Source organism: Thunnus albacares, chromosome 3, assembly GCF_914725855.1.
Source record: "Thunnus albacares chromosome 3, fThuAlb1.1, whole genome shotgun sequence".
Classification (NCBI taxonomy): Eukaryota; Metazoa; Chordata; class Actinopteri; order Scombriformes; family Scombridae; genus Thunnus; species Thunnus albacares.
In genome coordinates, this window is record NC_058108.1 from 1,911,063 (window position 1) to 1,927,835 (window position 16,773).

A 16,773-nucleotide genomic window follows, 5' to 3' on the forward strand; every position below is an offset into this window, starting at 1 on the left:
CTTCCTAAGAGCCAAGTAGTCTTGTTTGGTGCTGCTCCCCATCCAGGTGGTGATTCTCCCAGACAGGATGCTCTCTGCAGGTGTAAAGGTTCCTGTGCACCTGTGGGGGAGCTTAAAGTGTCTTAGATGTCTGAGGTGGTAGAGATGCAGACGGGCTTTCTTCACTAGGGTGGTGATGTTGCAGGATCATAATAGGTCCAGTGTGATATTTGAAACTGAACACCCTCTCTACCTGGACTCCATTGATCCTACGTGGGTGGTAGTTCCTCCGCTGCTTCCTGTCAAAGTTCACTATCAGTTCTTTAGTTTTACTAACGTTTTGTATCTGAACTGGAAATGTGCTAAAAGCTCACTGAGAGTATTATATCTAAGTTTTAATTATTTTATACTATACCACAATTATAAAAAAAAAAACTAGAGCAGCTGTATGTACTGTGTGTAACTGCATCTCTATTGCTGCTGTTTAGTTTTCTTGCCTGTAGGCGGCGCATGTTGACAGGACAGCGGCTCCCGAGCTGGGAGAAAACATAAGACATCTCACTCTACACCTTTCTCTTGGTACCAGAAATGTCATTGAGACTTTGAGCAGAGCCGAGTCTGAAAAATAAAAGGATTTCTCCTTAATATTTTAAGTCGCAGGTTGTTATCATACTAACCGTAACAGACTACTAATGTTGACGTTTTCGGGATGAGTAAACAGGCGACTTTTTAAGCTTTTACGCGACTCTTTTATTAATATACGATCTTTGCTCGCCCTCACGGTCAGCTGAAGCGGAGGGGCGTGGTGCAAAGCACGCTTGCTAGCGCTCACTAATTCAAGTACATATGAGTAGGTTAGCTAGGTGAACACAACAGCAACAACAGCAACGGTTTGACTGACTGTTCATGGCAGGTGGGATATAATAAAACAACACCGCTGGTTCCTCGGATATCCGTCGGGTTGTATTCACAGATCCCTGCTGTCTGTTGTGAACCAGCGTAAACCGGAGCTGAAATGCGAACGTAGCCGTTAGCAAGCGAGCCAGGCCGCGGAGAGCTGGCCGGCTGTATCCTTCATCTAGACAGGAGCCTAAATGTGTCACACAAACCAATTTACCGAGTTGGATCTCGACGCTGGAGAAGATGCGCAAGGACGTGAGGATATTATTAGTAGGGGAGCGTAAGTGAAGCTATCATTAATTTACATTGTGTTGTCTGCAGAGTCTCTTCACTTCACAGTGATGCTACCAGACGGGCATGTGATGCTGACAACCAGACTAGTATATCATGATGATTTCAGTTCATTCTCCCCCTTTTTTTACCTTCATTTTGTTACATATTGTGTTAATTTGCAGCGTGTTGTTTGGCTGTAACACATCACCATTGCTCCTAATCTCAACAAGGCTCCTCAGCAATATCATTGTATGTAGACTGTAGGAAAAAAAAGGCTGTTGTCACTTTGAATGGATGTCATTTAGGACTTCTGTCAACCTATAGAGAGACAGTTAAGCTACTGAACGCGAAATGTCCGATTTTCTTGAACATAACATTGAAATCACTGCAGAAATGCGTCAGTTTTACAACAGTCTCAAAGAAGTGAATACTGTTTCACATCTGTGCACAAACCTCTGCACAACTCCAGCTCTGTCAGGTGACATCTGCCTGTCGGGGGGTTCCTGTGGTCACTGAACTCTGGGAATATCATGGGATACAGAGAAGTGAACTCCTGACAGGCTAAATCAAAGTCTTTTATCTTCCAGAATCTGTGCTACGCATGTTATATATATGTTGTACACTCCTCTACTGGAACTTCAGCTGTTACAGAGAGTTTTTAGGTCATGGAAGCTTTCTGTCATCTGCCAGGATGAAAGCTGCTAATTCATAGTCACACACATTAAAAATATGGTGGTGTTTTAATAATGTATAATGATCATAATGTGAGATCTGTGTCCCGACCACGTGGCCTGAATAGCTTGTTAAGCTCAGTAATTGTTTTAGTGTTCATTTAATAAATGATGTCCCAACAGCCAGTTGGCAAACAAGCTTCAGTGTATGCTAAGACCAAAAAAAACTCACTCATCCTTCTTGTCTCTGTCCCCCCCCCCCCCCCAGCCAAGGTGGGGAAGACCTCTCTCATCATGTCCCTGGTCAGCGAGGAGTTCCCACAAGTGGTACGGATGAATTCTTCTTATATTAGTCTTGGATGTTGGAAACCTTGATGATGTCTCTCCAACTTAAACTTTGTCAGTATCTGCCCTTGACTGATCTGATTGTATTATTGAAGTAAACCTGTCTGTATAAGAGTGACAGCCAAGTTGTTTCCATCCCAGGTTCCCTACCGAGCTGAGGAGATCACCATACCTGCAGACGTCACACCAGAGAGAGTTCCCACACACATTGTGGACTATTCAGGTAGTTCAAGACCAAGACTGTTTCTTTGTTTGACTGTGTAAGTGACTGACAAATCTTTTCATGCCATTTCAATTTAACTACATATATTTGTAGTTAACATTGTGTCAGAAAACTCTTCTGTAGATACCTTTTTTTTAACCTGGTAAGTTGAGACAGAAGAGCGCTTTCCTTGTTTTTATTGAAGTACGTTCGTCTTGGCGTTTACAGAGGCAGAGCAGACAGACGAGCAGCTGTTCCAGGAGATCGCCAAGGTCAGTTAGCACATTAAGCATCTCTGTTAGTGCATTAAGCATCTCTGTTATACTCGAGAGAGAGAAGTGCTGAGTCAGTAAAAACCTAATGAGCATCTGTGTCTGTCTCTTATAGGCAAACGTGATTTGCATTGTGTACTCTGTCAACAACAAGAAGTCCATAGAGAAGGTGAGTTACCTCTGCTGTTAGCATTTCCATAATTTGTTTGTACAGTAGCACAACTCAACATTAGAGACTGTTAGTGTGACTGCATGACACTCACATTAGGAGTTTTATCTCAAAGTAGCGTTTGTCTTCTACTTTTGTGTCCATCGTTGTAGGTGACCAGCCACTGGATCCCCCTCATCACTGAGAACACAGACAAGGACAGCAGGTATGTATGCACTAGTATATAAATAGTCCTGTGTTTTCCTGCTCTTGTCACTTCAGCTTTAGGCTGATGAAATATGGGGAGGCAGAGGGTACGTACGTTTCACAGCAGGACCAACTTCAGGAGAAAGTCTGCAAAAGGCTGGTCTCTGTTCTACTAGAGTTTGAAGTGCTGACCTATATTCACAGGGTGGAAATTTTTCACAATCACTTCTCTGTAAGGCGGGAGCAGCAGCAGCGGACGTGCAGCACTTCACATGAGCAGATTCAGCTCTCTGTGTTGTGAGATTGTCACTGTAAAATGAGTCATAGCTTTTTTTCTGGGAGAGAAATTTCCATCCTTTATTTTCAGTAGCTTTAGTAAAACATGTTTACTGTCTCGGAGCTATCAGTAATTTCTCATGTAACAAGGGGTTTGATGTAATCTCTGTTTGTGTTGATGTGTCCAGGGTTCCTCTGATCCTGGTGGGGAATAAATCAGACCTGGTGGAGCACAGCAGCATGGAGACCATACTGCCCATTATGAACCAGTACAGTGAGATAGAGACTTGCGTTGAGGTGAGAAACAGCAAAACCTTAACATTAAATGTGGGTTGATTGGCCTTATAAATACTTTAATGCTGTAGTAATGCTATTTATTCAGACAACAGACAGATACAGATGTGTTACTCCGGGAAACACAAATGGAAATCAGTATCTTCTGACGTTGTCATTAAACAGGATCTAAAGAGGGGAAGAAACAGTAATACCGGGTAGAAACTTTTTAGGAACCAAGAGAAACAACCTTGTTTTTTATCTGTAGTGCTGTTAGGGGGTTTTTATCAGTTCCTTGAATGTACTTTAGTTGAAGTAAAAACATGAAAATCTCAATAAATGCTATTTTTTGCATGTTTACTACACAGTGTGGAAGTCCCACAGTTGTTGATGTGCTACGTTTCTGTTTCGTGTTCAGTGTTTGATACATGAACGCAGCGCATGGCGTGCACATGAACAAGATGAACCTCAAGCACAGTCTAGTGTCATTCTGCTAACAGGGCATCACTTGTAGGTTTTCAGACAGGTTAATTAGACCAGGTGTGTCGCTCAGACGGATCTTGTGTGTTAATACCCTGTCTGGCTTTTACTTGGCTCACACCTACACACACACACACACACACACACACACACACACACACACACACACACACACATAGAGTACATACAGGCATACAGACAGACACACAAACACACACACACACACACAGTAGGTAAACAGGGCTGGCTATACTTACCACTAGCTTATCTGTACATGTCAGACCGTTTTGTTTATAGGGTTGCAAAGGTTTTAAGGCTAATTTGCTAGAAGGCTATATACTGCACAGTATGCTATATAATTGAAAACCACTCTACATGTGTATAATCAAACCCCCTTTTTCCTGCCGTTCATAGTGTTCAGCGAAGAACCTGAAGAACATCTCAGAGCTGTTCTACTACGCTCAAAAGGCCGTTCTTCACCCGACAGGTCCCCTCTACTGTCCGGAGAAAAAAGATGTAAGAGATCAACGTGTTTGTTGTGAGGTGTCTGTCACATATTCAGGCGTGCAGAGACTTTTCCAGTTTCTGACATTCAGTTATAAAATCAATCATTTTGAGAGACTTTTGCTCTGCTGCTTCTGTTCCCAGATGAAGCCACTTTGTGTAAAAGCCCTGACTCGAATCTTCAAAGTGTCTGACCTGGACAACGATGGTATTCTCAATGATAATGAGCTCAACTTCTTCCAGGTAAATCAACTTTTGTTGTTCAATAGATAATATATATATATATATATATATATATATATATTATAACAATAAGTAGAATTTGTTCTTCTTTTTCTTAATTTTGAGAAGGGGAATCCAGCCCCTCTCTTGTTCACAGAACCCTTTTTGCTCGTTATACAAGCATGTTTTTGTCTGACTTCCCACAGCGGACGTGCTTCAACACCCCACTGGAGTCTCAGGCGTTGGAGGATGTAAAAAATGTGGTGAGGAGGAATTTGAGTGACGGTGTAAGCGACAACGGACTCACTCTGAAGGGTAGGAATAGAACTGCTGACCTCCTTTCTGTGTTTTCTAGCACATGAACCTCCGTCACAGTATTCCTGACTGTGTTGTTTGATTATTTCTGTGACTTTCCTCTCTTTTAGGCTTCCTGTTCCTTCACACGTTGTTCATCCAGCGAGGCCGCCATGAAACAACGTGGACAGTGCTGAGGAGGTTCGGATATGATGATGACCTGGAGCTAAATCAGGACTACCTCTTCCCTCCGTAAGTCTCTGATTTAACCCCTTCTGACACTTTTTCTTGTGAACTCTTATATTTCTCCTTTTTTTATCTTTGCTGTTTTAAATATGACTGTAAGATTTTCACCCTGTTCAGGTTGAAAATTCCTCCAGACTGCACCACAGAGCTCAACCACAATGCCTACCTCTTCCTCCAGAGCGTCTTTGACAAACATGACAAGGTACAATCCTGCTTCCCTATTTACTTTTAGCCTCTGCCCTTTAGCGACACTTACAGGAAGCAGCTCAGTACCTAACACTGAATGAAACCTGAAATACTCTCCTCCTGCCAACGCTGACCACCTGCTGCGGAGTTCACTTCTTGCCACCGAGGAGGGATTGGCAGGAGAATTAGCCGCGAGGTTAGAATGAAAGTCAAGGAGTTTAAAAAAAGAAAGTGGCAGCTTCAGTCCATCATGTTTGTTTTCTAGGATTGACAGGCGCATTGATTGTCTTCCTGTGTACAGCTAAACCAACCTGTGTTTATCTCAGGACCGTGACTGTGCCTTGTCACCAGAGGAGCTGAAGGACCTGTTTGATGTTTTTCCCTACATGCCCTGGGGCCCAGATGTCAATAACACAGTTTGCACTAATGACCAGGGCTGGATCACTTACCAGGGGTATCTCTCACAGTGGACGTAAGTGGGCATTTAATTTATTTAAAGGCTCCAAGTATGGATCCTTAAAAAGGATTCACAGAATTTAAGGTCATAAAATGTCTTTAAAAAGTTTTAATTATGGTAGGTCTTCAATTTTGAGGTAATTCCTCGTTGCTTTAGAAATATCTCCTCACAGGATTCACTTATTTAAATATTTTTGTCTTCGGCGGCTCTTTTTTTTTTCTTCTTTTTCTGGTGATGTTTTGATCGGTTCTCCGCAGGCGGCCACCTGCTCTCACAAAGGTAACAGGATTAAAGAAGCACACAAAACAGTACAGATGATGCTCAGCTTAAGACAGTTGGCCGGGGGGGGGGGGGGGGGGGGGGTGGGTTCAGAGGAAACACAAAGCCTTCTGTTATTTCTGATAGTTGCCAGAATCTGGATAATAAGCCGCAACGACCGACGTGCGTCATGAAGGAGAAGAGTGGTGACTGCTCAGCTGGAGTTTACAGATTTAACAGACTGTTAAAATGGATGAAAGGTTGATATACTGTAACATGTATGTGTCTTAATGAGGGGGGGGGGATTAACTACAGCTGATCCTGCGGGTGAACGACCAGAACAGTGTCGTCAAAATGAACAATTCCAAGCAAATTGTAATTAAAATTTAAAATGCTTTTTCTAACATAAAGAGTTTTATCTATTGTAAAGTGTAACAGTGGGACACAGTTCATCACATTTTCCATTCATTTGATTACTTTGTGATTTTATATGTGATTGTTACATGGAGATAGAAAATTACTCAGAAAAATGTCCCGACTAATATCGTCAAATTAATTTCAAACATGAAGCTCAGCCCTAATGTGCATTTATTTTGCTGTGGAGAGGGTGTTCACTTTTCTCTGTCAAGGTCTTTAAAAAGCATTAAATTTGATTTCAAAGGTGGACTTTGACATCACTCCCTGCAGTGATAACATCAAAAAAGATGCCATGTCAGACATGGAGACGCTGGGTTGAATGTGCTGAAAGTAACACATAGACAGCAGCAAATGTCTTCATTTTTCTCCAAACAAAAATATATATACCACTAGGGCTGATTATTGTACTTAGATACTTGTGAGGTATGGACTGTCTAGTTTGCTTATTCTTTGATTAGATGTTTGCAGAATAAAATCACAATGTAAGAATGTATTTGATATAGGGAATGTACATGCATGACAAAATAAAACACTCCTTTTTATGTTTGATGTAAAGTACTTTGGATTCTGTTACTTTTTGTCCAGGTTAACAACATATCTGGATGTCCAACGATGTCTGGAGTATCTGGGTTACCTTGGTTACTCAATAATCGCGGAGCAGGAGTCCCAAGCAGCAGGAATTACAGGTGAAGCTTCACATCAAAGTTGATCATAACATCACATTCATGGTTGTAACAAGGACATTTTGATTTCAGTCACTCACCATCATTCATTCTAATGTCAGACCTGTTAGCATTATTCAGCATCATGAGTTCATTTATCTGTTGAGTAAACTGCTTTATTACCACATCAGTAGTCACCTCTGACATCACAGCAGCTGTTGCTGCAGCAGTTCAAACTGAATGTTGTTGCTGTCTGACTGCAGACATGTGTTGTGTACAGCAGCAGTCTCAACTAATCCTCTGATACCCGTGTGTGTTTTGCCCCTGCAGTGACCAGAGATAAGAAGATTGACTTGCAGAAGAAGCAGACCCAGCGCAGCGTCTTCCGCTGTAATGTCTTCGGAGATGTTGGCAGCGGCAAGAGCGGCTTCCTCCAAGCCTTCCTGGGTACAAACCTCATGGTAAACAGAGATAAACACCAAAGCATTTTAATGGAGGCTTTGCCACTGCAGAATATTTCACCAGGTGGTTTTACTCTTCCATAAGCCCCACCCCCCCCCCACCCCCACACCGCAGGCACCACAAAAACAAAAGTATACATGTTAGTGAGTAAAATATACAGTATATAAGAACTATTCTACTGAAATATTACATGTCACACAGTCACATACAGTATAACATCAAAAAGACACTCGCTGCATGTTGTTTTTTCTTCTCAGCGCCAAAATATGATCAGAGAGGAACACAGATCCTACTACGCCATCAGCACCACATATGTTTACGGTCAAGAGAAATACCTTCTTGTGAGTATCACAGTTACCTCTTAATATTGCATAATTTATGAGCATTTTTTGTATGTAATGTATTGTATATATATAGAACTATTCCAGTGCTTGTATAAAACAATAATAACTATATATGTATATATATGTACTACAATGCTTTGTGTTTAAGATTCTCACTTCCAAACCTTCGAGGCTGTGAGGATAGCGGTGCTTACCTGGCTGTTTGTATAAGCCTCTTATCATGTCCACCTAATGCTTTTGTCAAGGAAGCATTTATGCTCGCATGACAAAAGTATTAGCATCGCATAGCTTCACCTGCAAAAGTGCAGCAGTCTTTGCATTCTCTGTTACAATACACAACAATTGAAATATGGCTAGTTTTGGGGTCAAGCAAAAAAGCGCTATTAAATTAGCAATTAAACCACAACAGATGAAAAAGCATTGCATTACTTGCTATAAATATAGTACACTTCTTGACTCTTGATACCCGGCTGAGTTACAGTGATGCCCTCAGAGGTGGAGGGAAATGAGCCAGACAGACCATCTTCTTATACATTAGCTGATGACATTAGTAAACTGTGCCTCTACAGCCAGCCGCAGCGATACAGAGAACATCAGCAGAGACTGTATTTGAAACTCAGCAGTGTTCTTTCTACTCTCCTCTCCTCAGCTTCATGAAGTGTTCCCCGACTTTGACTACCTGTCTGACGCTGATCTGGCCTGTGACATCGTCTGCCTGGTCTATGACGTCAGCAACCCTTACTCCTTTGAGTACTGCGCCAAAGTCTTCAAGGTAAAACTGTGTAACCGGATCGAAAGAAATATGTTCAACCCTGTTGTAACTTCATCTTGACATCTACTTGATGATGATCATTCATCACCTGCACCTTTTCCCCCCCTCAGCAATACTTCATGGACAGCAAGATCCCGTGTATGATGATAGCAACCAAGTCGGACCTGCCAGAGATCAAACAGCTGTATGGCTGCAGTCCTCTGGAGTTTTGTAGGAGGCACAAGATGCCACCTCCCCAGTCCTTCACCTGTAACACTGCAGACGCACCCAGCAGAGACATCTACACCAAACTTACCACCATGGCCATGTACCCGTACGTATACAGACACATCATCTGCACTCGTTCAACTTTAACTAAGCATGTTTACACATTAGGTTCCCCAGATGGTAGCAGATATAACTGTAATTTTACAGACTGAAGTCTCATATATTACTTGACCTGAAAATATATGTATGTTCACCATATTACACTGTTTCTTTTACCAGGATATTCAAAACTTTTATTATCACTTTGCTTGTTCATAAATCTACCAGCTAACGGATAGCTAGCATGGTAGGCTATGATGGTTAGTACACACTATCACCCACCAGAACCAGTTTTTATTTTTGCTCCCAGTGTCAGTTTGGTAACTGTTATTTTATTTATGCAAACTTCGACCTTCTTTCAAAAGACTAAACAATGTCTCGTTTGCAACATGTGTGCAATCCTCTGTGTATTTGTGCCAAATGTCACTAGACAGCTTTTTGTTTTTGTTGGCTCGATGCCTTCTTCTCAGTCGCTGTCTGGGACAGAAGTGTGCAGCTGCTGATTAATTATTAATAGAGAGTTTTGTATTTTTTGGTTGGATCAGATTTTGCTCTGTTTTAGCCCCGTTTCACTATTTAGGCTGAAAGCGTAGCACTGTTTTCATGGTGCTTTGATGGTTAAGATTCACCTAAAGTTAAAAACACAAACTGTGATCAGAATTGTCCGGAGCCCCGGAGTCGTCGTAGAGAAAAAACTCTACGACCACCATGGGCTTTATGGTGAATAAATTGTTGCCAAGTTAAGGTTGATTTTATAGTTTAATACTTAATTGTCAGTGTACAGTGTATTAGTGCAGTTGTTCACCATATTGCACTATTTCTTATCTGTTTGTTCACACAAAGCACAACTTTCTGGTTTAAAATGTTCACATATATATACATCTTTTTCTCTCTAAGACCACTCCGAGGTTCTGTAGAATCGTTCTGTGACATCACTCCCCACCTCAGATAAACTCACTACTTCCCGTTGGGATGTTTCTTCTCTTTTCAAGTGTCAGTATCTGACATCATGTACTGCGTCTACACGCATTAACACACTTCACTGCCCTCTGGACATGTTGCGTTCAGTCTGAAGCCACAGAGGGTTTCCCTGCTGAGATCAGGGATACTGATCTCTCCCAGAGGGTCACAGTCCTGCAATCATACTGCAGCTCACTGTCAACACACAGCACCGCTCTGCACGTCACTCACATAATTACATGACAGTAGATTTTAACCCACAGCCAAGTCAACTACATTTTGCTCCGTCATTCTTTGGTAGTTTTTTGCAAGAATTTTTCATTCACCATTGGATTTAGTGTTTGATTAATTGATTTAATTGGCGTTAGGTTCATCCTCCTCAAAATGTATTTTCATCATCTTTCATGGATCTACAGATGACTCTTATGATGGTGGTGGCTTGTTTTAACTTGAACCGTCTTTTCTTCCCCTCCTGTGTTTTGTGTGTGTTGTATTTGGTTCTATATGCGTTCATATATATATATGAACTGTGTGTGTTGGTGTTTGTCCTCCCCGTATCTCTCCTCAGCCATGCCCGGCTGCGCTGCATGTGCACTTGTAACCGGTGCACCTTCTGCTTGTGTCAGAACTTCCTCAACTCTGAGCTGCTGCAGACGGTCAGGGCCAAACTCTACACTGTGGTACTCAGAAGGTCCTCTTTACCTCTTACATTCTTCTCTTCTTCTTCCCGTTCATTTCTCTTCCTTTCATTCCACCATTTTTTTTTTTGCAGTTACTTAATCTTGTGGCATCAGTTTCTCATCAGAAATTAGATTACAACCTTGACTTACTTCTAAGTCCCTTTCGTTTTCCTGCCACTTTCCTCCTTATTTCATGCCGTCAGAGTCCTTTCAGTTCATTCTTCTCCTCTCAGAAACCATTCTGATATCTTCATTTCCTTCCAGCTTTCTTTGATATTCCTCCCAAGCTTCCTTTCTTAGTATCGAAAGCACTTCCGTTTTGATTCCAGTCCCGTTGTCGTTCAGTTGATGTTGATTTTTCTTGCTCGTGCTGCGTTCCTCAGCTGTCTCATCTAACAGAGATGTCACAACTCATGTCAGGTCCTGCTGTCTCATGTCATAACTAAAACCCCGCCTGCCTCTCATCTGCCTGAGAATCTCCGTATCTGAAGGCTTCGTCCCCGCTCTGTCATCAATATCATCCATATTTTTCTGCATGTCTCTTCTTCCTGTCGACATCATCCCTCTTTGCAATATGTTTACGATTGAGACTATCTTTATTCATATTTGTTGAGAGATATCAGTTGAAGAGAAATAATATTCTGTACAAACTTCTGTGAACTGTGTTAACTCTTTGCTGTCCTCCCCCTTTGTCTCTGTGTCCAGACTTCATTCTTATATTCTGCTGCTCTGTTTCACAGACACGTGAGTCAAGCAGACCTGAAGAGCTCAACCTTCTGGCTGAAAGCGAGCGTCGGGGCCACGGTGTTTGTAGTGCTGGGCTTCGCTATGTACAGAGTACTGCTCAAACCACGGTGATCGTCAGGCACCTGGGTCCACCCCCCCCCCCCACCCCCCACTTACACTGGGTACATATAGAACTATTTTGACCAGTCGCAACACTAGACTTCCCCACTTATATTCAGCAAATTTATGGAAGAATCTGTCATAGGTTTATGGTTGAAAAGGTCCCAATAGACTGAAAACAACATGTGTGCAAGCTTACCTTAACTTTTCTTTTCTTTTTTTTTTTGCATTTTCATTCCACTTTACATTTCTCTTCTTGGGGGAAAAAAAGAGAAAAAAAAATATTTAATTTTGTACCAAAATTGCTAATTTGCTTAATCTGTTTGTCTGCAAGTATTTGCAAAGTAAAGATAATATATTTATATTTCTATTGAAGAGAAGGATAAGCTGCTGATGAGCCGTAGTGAGCTGCATCTGAGAGTTGCTAAATAGATATTTTTTCGGTTGCTCGCTGATTGAAATAACGAACAACTCGTGTCACTTGTAATAGGGATTGTGACGTGTGAGGTATGCAATAGAATTTATGATTTTATTAGAGTGAACAATATGTAAATACTGTATATAACATAGTAGATGTACATTTGTTTGTCATTAGTCCAAAAGGTCAACGTTTGATTCACATTCAGACACTAAATGCAAAGATATCAGTTCAACAAACAGGTCATAAATTACACTGAAAGTCTCACAAACATCAGCATCGATTATCAGCACTGACAGATTTCTGGTTTGCTTGTCATGGCCGAACGCTTGGATGTACACTTTTTCTTTTAACGGTTGTACATCTGAGCAGGTCAGTGTTTGATTAACGGATGTGAATGTGTGGAACGAAGCTGCTCTCTCTCATGTCTTCCCATTTCCTATGTGTGTGTGTGTGTGTGTGTGCGTGCGTGCGTGTTTGTGTGCTAACATATTGAAAATCTATACTGTATGTTTGCATGCTTCAGAATTTCTGACCACATTCCAGTGTGTTAAGAATTACTGTAAAAAAAAAAAAAAGACCATGCCAAGTTCTCCTCATTGCTTGCAAGCTGTCAGAGACCCACGGATGCAGAAAAGTCTCTTAGATGATACTTTGACCCTCTTGGTGACCCCCGGTTAGCTCTCCTGGTTGCAGAAGATGCAATAATGTCAGCCCATTATTAATTTTCATGCAATTGCAACTGTCTGCCATGAAGTTCAGTTTGATGTATTCACTCATCCCTGCCTTTCCAGAAGTTTACAATAAATAAATACGTCTGTTACATTTGGTGTGATGGAATTGATTCTTTTCAGTTTACCTAAAATCTAATTGTCTTACTCTCGCTTGCTTTCCAGTGAAACATTTTTAATACAGCCCCCAATTTATGATGTAACTTTGTTGTATGAATCAGGTACAAATCAGGTAATGAAACTAATTATTACTCCCTTGAATCCATATAGTCTTGTTTATTAGTATGTAATTAATACTGTAACTGCACCATAAATTATAAGCTGAATTATAAAGTGTTATTATTCTTTTGTGTATTTCTGAATTGCCCGTGATCTGTATTTTTTAAATAAGGCTGATCTTTCAGTCTACAGACGACTCCAATGGAGGGAAATGCGTTACATGTAAAGAACATGATCCAGACAATATTTGTAATGATTGTGAAGACATGTTTGTCAATTAATAATTACAATCACGGCTTCTATCTCACCAAATAATCAACTTTGATCTCGTCCTGTCTGTGTTATCTTGGGTGAATACAGTATCGGCAAGCAAGACAGGAAACTGTTCAGACAAGATGAGAAGTTGTGTCCAGGATGATATCAGGGTGAGATCTGTTTAAACACAAGAGGGCAGCATTGTGTCAAAAAAGAAAAAAATCCTCACAAGTGTAAAAACTTAGTCACCGATTTCATTGGCTGCATTGTAATGTATGTTTTACAGTTTAATGTGAAACTGACTCAAGTCTGTTCATGTGTTTAGAAAAGTAAACCAGCTTCCATAATGAGCCAGTTTCAGGGGAGGATGGACCAGAGTGGCGTCATGTTTAAGTGGTCAGAGATGTTGTACAAGGTGAGGATTTTCTGTCTCTGGATTTGAGAAGATGTGTAAGGAGTCACTTTGAGAAATATCACATTGATGATAAACACTTCAGATCATTGTCTGATTGTGCTGATGTTCCAGTCTGATACAAAAATATGATCAAGGCATCATCTCGACTTAGGAAATCAATTTTTCTCCTCAAGAAGGAGCCCTTCCTTCTGTCATTGTGAATTACCAGTGTCCCTGAGTCATCGCTGTCAGTCACACAGATGGTTTCTCACAAAGAATCTAGTACTTTTGATGATTTTAAAATTTAATTTGGAGTATTTTCAATTCAACTTTTTCCTCAGTTTGACTTTTTCCACAGCATGTTTCAAAAAGAGCAAGAGGATATGATAGAGATCAGGCAGAGTTTACAAGCTATTACTGTGAAGTCATGAATAAACTAATCATTTATTTACTGGAATATTAGTCTGAAGCAGCTATCGGTTAGAGCCGCTGGGCAGTTTTGAATCACTTATTCATGAGGGATGTGACAGAGAGGATTATGTCTGGTTTACTCAGAGTCCTGACCTTGAATTTTAATCTCCTCCAAACCTTTACATTTCAACTACAGTACTGTACTCTCTAACCAAAAACTTTCTTAAAAGCAGAATGCAAAATTGTGTTAAATGAAGCAGTAGGGTACACTAAAAAGACCCCAGACCTATTCGGGGTTATTAAATCCATAAGACATCTGAGGCTGAGTTGTCTGGTGCAGCTGCTTTGTCAGGACATTTAAAGCACCACTGATTCTCTCACTAATGAGTATCTGTAACTATGTGAGACAGTCAGACACTGTGCTGCATGAGAACTCCTATTTATCCATGAAAATTAAGTCCCTGCTAGTACATTACCAGCAATGTATGAACAAAACGGCCTTTCTGTAGTATTACCAAGCCAACACTTAGTGCCTGCCAACAGCTTAGAGAGAGAGACTCCTGTGAAAAGAAGGTAATACTCCCCGGCGGTTAATTTATACATGAGCTAATTCTCCCACATAGCAGGTGTTTTGCTTATCGCTCTCGTTCTTTCACCCCCTTGTTCACACTCTCTTCCTTCATCTCCCTCCATCATCTTTCTCCGCCTGTCACGTTACGGCTCCTCAGCTAATGTTAGCACATGACTTGCAAACACATCAGAGCTTATTCGGTCCAATTAGCTGCATTTGATGGAAATTCCCACTGCTGCCTTTAGCTAACAAGACAATAATTCCCTTTACATCCCTCTTGTTAGCAAAATGACCAAAATGAAAACCCCCTTGTTAACCTGCCACCCCCCCCCCCTCCATCCCCTAGTAGCAAAGAGAGTGCAGGGGCTGAGGGGTTGTTTAGTTGAATATGTTAGTCTAGTCTGCCTGAGTGATGGATCCTTTATCTGACTGAGGTTTGTGCAAGTTCGAATCTATGGCCCCGACCGTGGCTCTGAAATATCAGCAGCCTAACTGTGCTGTGTATTGATAAATCCATGGTGCTGTCCGTGGTGCTGAAACAGCGGACAGATTTGTAATTGTGCCTTTTTTTCTCAGTCCTGCCCTTCTGTCAGTTTGGTCTTAGATCTATAATATTCTCTAAACTATATACTGTAAATACTCAATTCTATACTATATTGTAGCCTACATACTCTATGGAGTAGTGTCACCTTCGTGATCAAAGTGACAAGTAGCAACGTATAGTTGTGGAAGAGTGAGAGGATCATAGAGACACACTGCTGCCGGTATAGCTGAACACAGAGATTTGTTATAAATTCTTAATAGAAGCAGAAGTTTTAAAATGCAGACTGACTGGTTTTGCAATATCATTTGGAGTTTTGAGTATGCACTGATAATATAGAAACTATTTATATTGTAAAGCCTTAAATCAGTGGGTTTTGGGAAATATTATGATTGAGATGTTTTAACAAGCTGAACTTTAAACATCATTGAGTATATGATTACCCTTGTTATTTATTTGTAGTATCAGTAATATTTAGTTTGGTGTCTAATTGTCTTCACAGGCCACCATCCTCTATTCACAACTGCTTCCAGGAACAGCTGAAAAAAATTGTTGTGTTAATTGTGAAGCTCAAAGGATTCTAATGAAGTTTAACGTTGCATCTGTTATGCAAATCCCAGCAGCTTTATACCCTGAAGTCCTATATTCTATTAATAAATGTGCAACAATATGCTGTCACCTCCGTTCTGGCTTTTTTTTTTGCATAGACTTTGTTACTTTGAAATTTATTGTTTAAGCTTTAATGATTATCAGTATGTGGGAGGTAACAGTCAATTATTTTGCAGCTGTTCATATTTTGTCAGACGTCTGCATTCTGATCCAACCCTTTTGGCCATGGTTTGCTGACTTATGACCGGTGACGCAGAACAGCTTCTGGGTGTATCTCAACAATGTGGCAACAGGTAACAGACAACAGGCTCCAACTTTAACCCAACGCTGCTGTGTAGGAGTCAGGAAAGGACCCCCAGGGTTTAAAATATCAACTGTCCATATTGTTTCCATGGCAATGCTATCACATAGCTGGGGGAGTTTCACTAGAGGGATACTGATCAACCTACACACTGTGGACCACACCGCCATCGCATCATTTCTCTTCATAGATGGCTTCCACCCAACTATTAAGTGTGTTTGATGTCTCACTAGTTAATAGGTGGGTGTTTGTCTGAAATGGGACCCCATCATTTGAGTGATTGCTGCAGCAGACCTGGAGGGGACAGTTTATATCCCCATAAAACAACCTGGAATTTAAAAGCTTGGACACTCCCTTCTTCCTGAGTCTATAAAGGAGGATACTGTGCAATTTAGGAATTTATGTATGCTGTTTCTTTGGGACACTTACCATTTATAACATGAGATGAGATACGATTAAATGTGAATCACTAAGAAACTGGGTCATTGCAGCAGTAAATATTATCAGGATACATAACAAAAATGAAGTATTTCAACAAATACACAACAGTAAGAACATGTTGAAATGTAACTAAAATGACTGAAAATGAAAATCTCATATGTCCAAACTGTGTGGAAATACAGCAACACAATAAATCAATGCACTAAAGAAGAAGAAGAAATTAGTTAAATTAATTATGTC

General features: G+C 40.8%; 1 protein-coding gene and 1 long non-coding RNA gene across 3 annotated transcripts; both read left to right on the forward strand.

Annotated features, from left to right (window-relative positions):
- Nucleotides 1-756: 756 nt before the first annotated feature.
- rhot1b (ras homolog family member T1) lies at nucleotides 757-12,883 on the forward strand. Of its 2 annotated transcripts, XM_044346122.1 has the most exons (20): nucleotides 757-1,159; nucleotides 2,092-2,150; nucleotides 2,310-2,391; nucleotides 2,599-2,642; nucleotides 2,758-2,811; nucleotides 2,964-3,016; nucleotides 3,462-3,570; nucleotides 4,441-4,542; nucleotides 4,675-4,773; nucleotides 4,959-5,067; nucleotides 5,178-5,298; nucleotides 5,410-5,494; nucleotides 5,805-5,950; nucleotides 7,196-7,296; nucleotides 7,603-7,733; nucleotides 7,992-8,075; nucleotides 8,728-8,850; nucleotides 8,961-9,163; nucleotides 10,685-10,807; nucleotides 11,537-12,883. In XM_044346122.1, the coding sequence occupies exons 1-20, from the start codon at nucleotides 1,123-1,125 to the stop codon at nucleotides 11,652-11,654; spliced, it is 1,983 nt and encodes a 660-aa protein (XP_044202057.1). In that variant the 5' UTR covers nucleotides 757-1,122; the 3' UTR covers nucleotides 11,655-12,883. The 2 variants fall into 2 exon arrangements, with proteins under 2 accessions (XP_044202057.1, XP_044202058.1); XM_044346123.1 differs by lacking the exon at nucleotides 10,685-10,807 and having other exon boundaries at nucleotides 758-1,159.
- Nucleotides 12,884-13,509: 626 nt separating this feature from the next.
- LOC122979668 lies at nucleotides 13,510-15,850 on the forward strand. Its single transcript, XR_006402899.1, has 2 exons — nucleotides 13,510-13,680; nucleotides 15,685-15,850. It is a non-coding gene; the product is annotated as an uncharacterized LOC122979668 (long non-coding RNA).
- The last annotated feature ends 923 nt before the right edge of the window (nucleotides 15,851-16,773 follow it).

What these genes read in the sequence shown, in the direction of transcription:
- rhot1b (XM_044346122.1), top strand. Translation starts at nt 1,123, where the DNA reads ATGCGCAAGGACGTGAGGATATTATTAGTAGGGGAGC. An exon ending in ACACATTGTGGACTATTCAG is followed by an intron (nt 2,392 to 2,598) that starts GTAGTTCAAGAC and finishes TGGCGTTTACAG; the next exon opens with AGGCAGAGCAGACAGACGAG. An exon ending in TACACTGTGGTACTCAGAAG is followed by an intron (nt 10,808 to 11,536) that starts GTCCTCTTTACC and finishes TCTGTTTCACAG; the next exon opens with ACACGTGAGTCAAGCAGACC.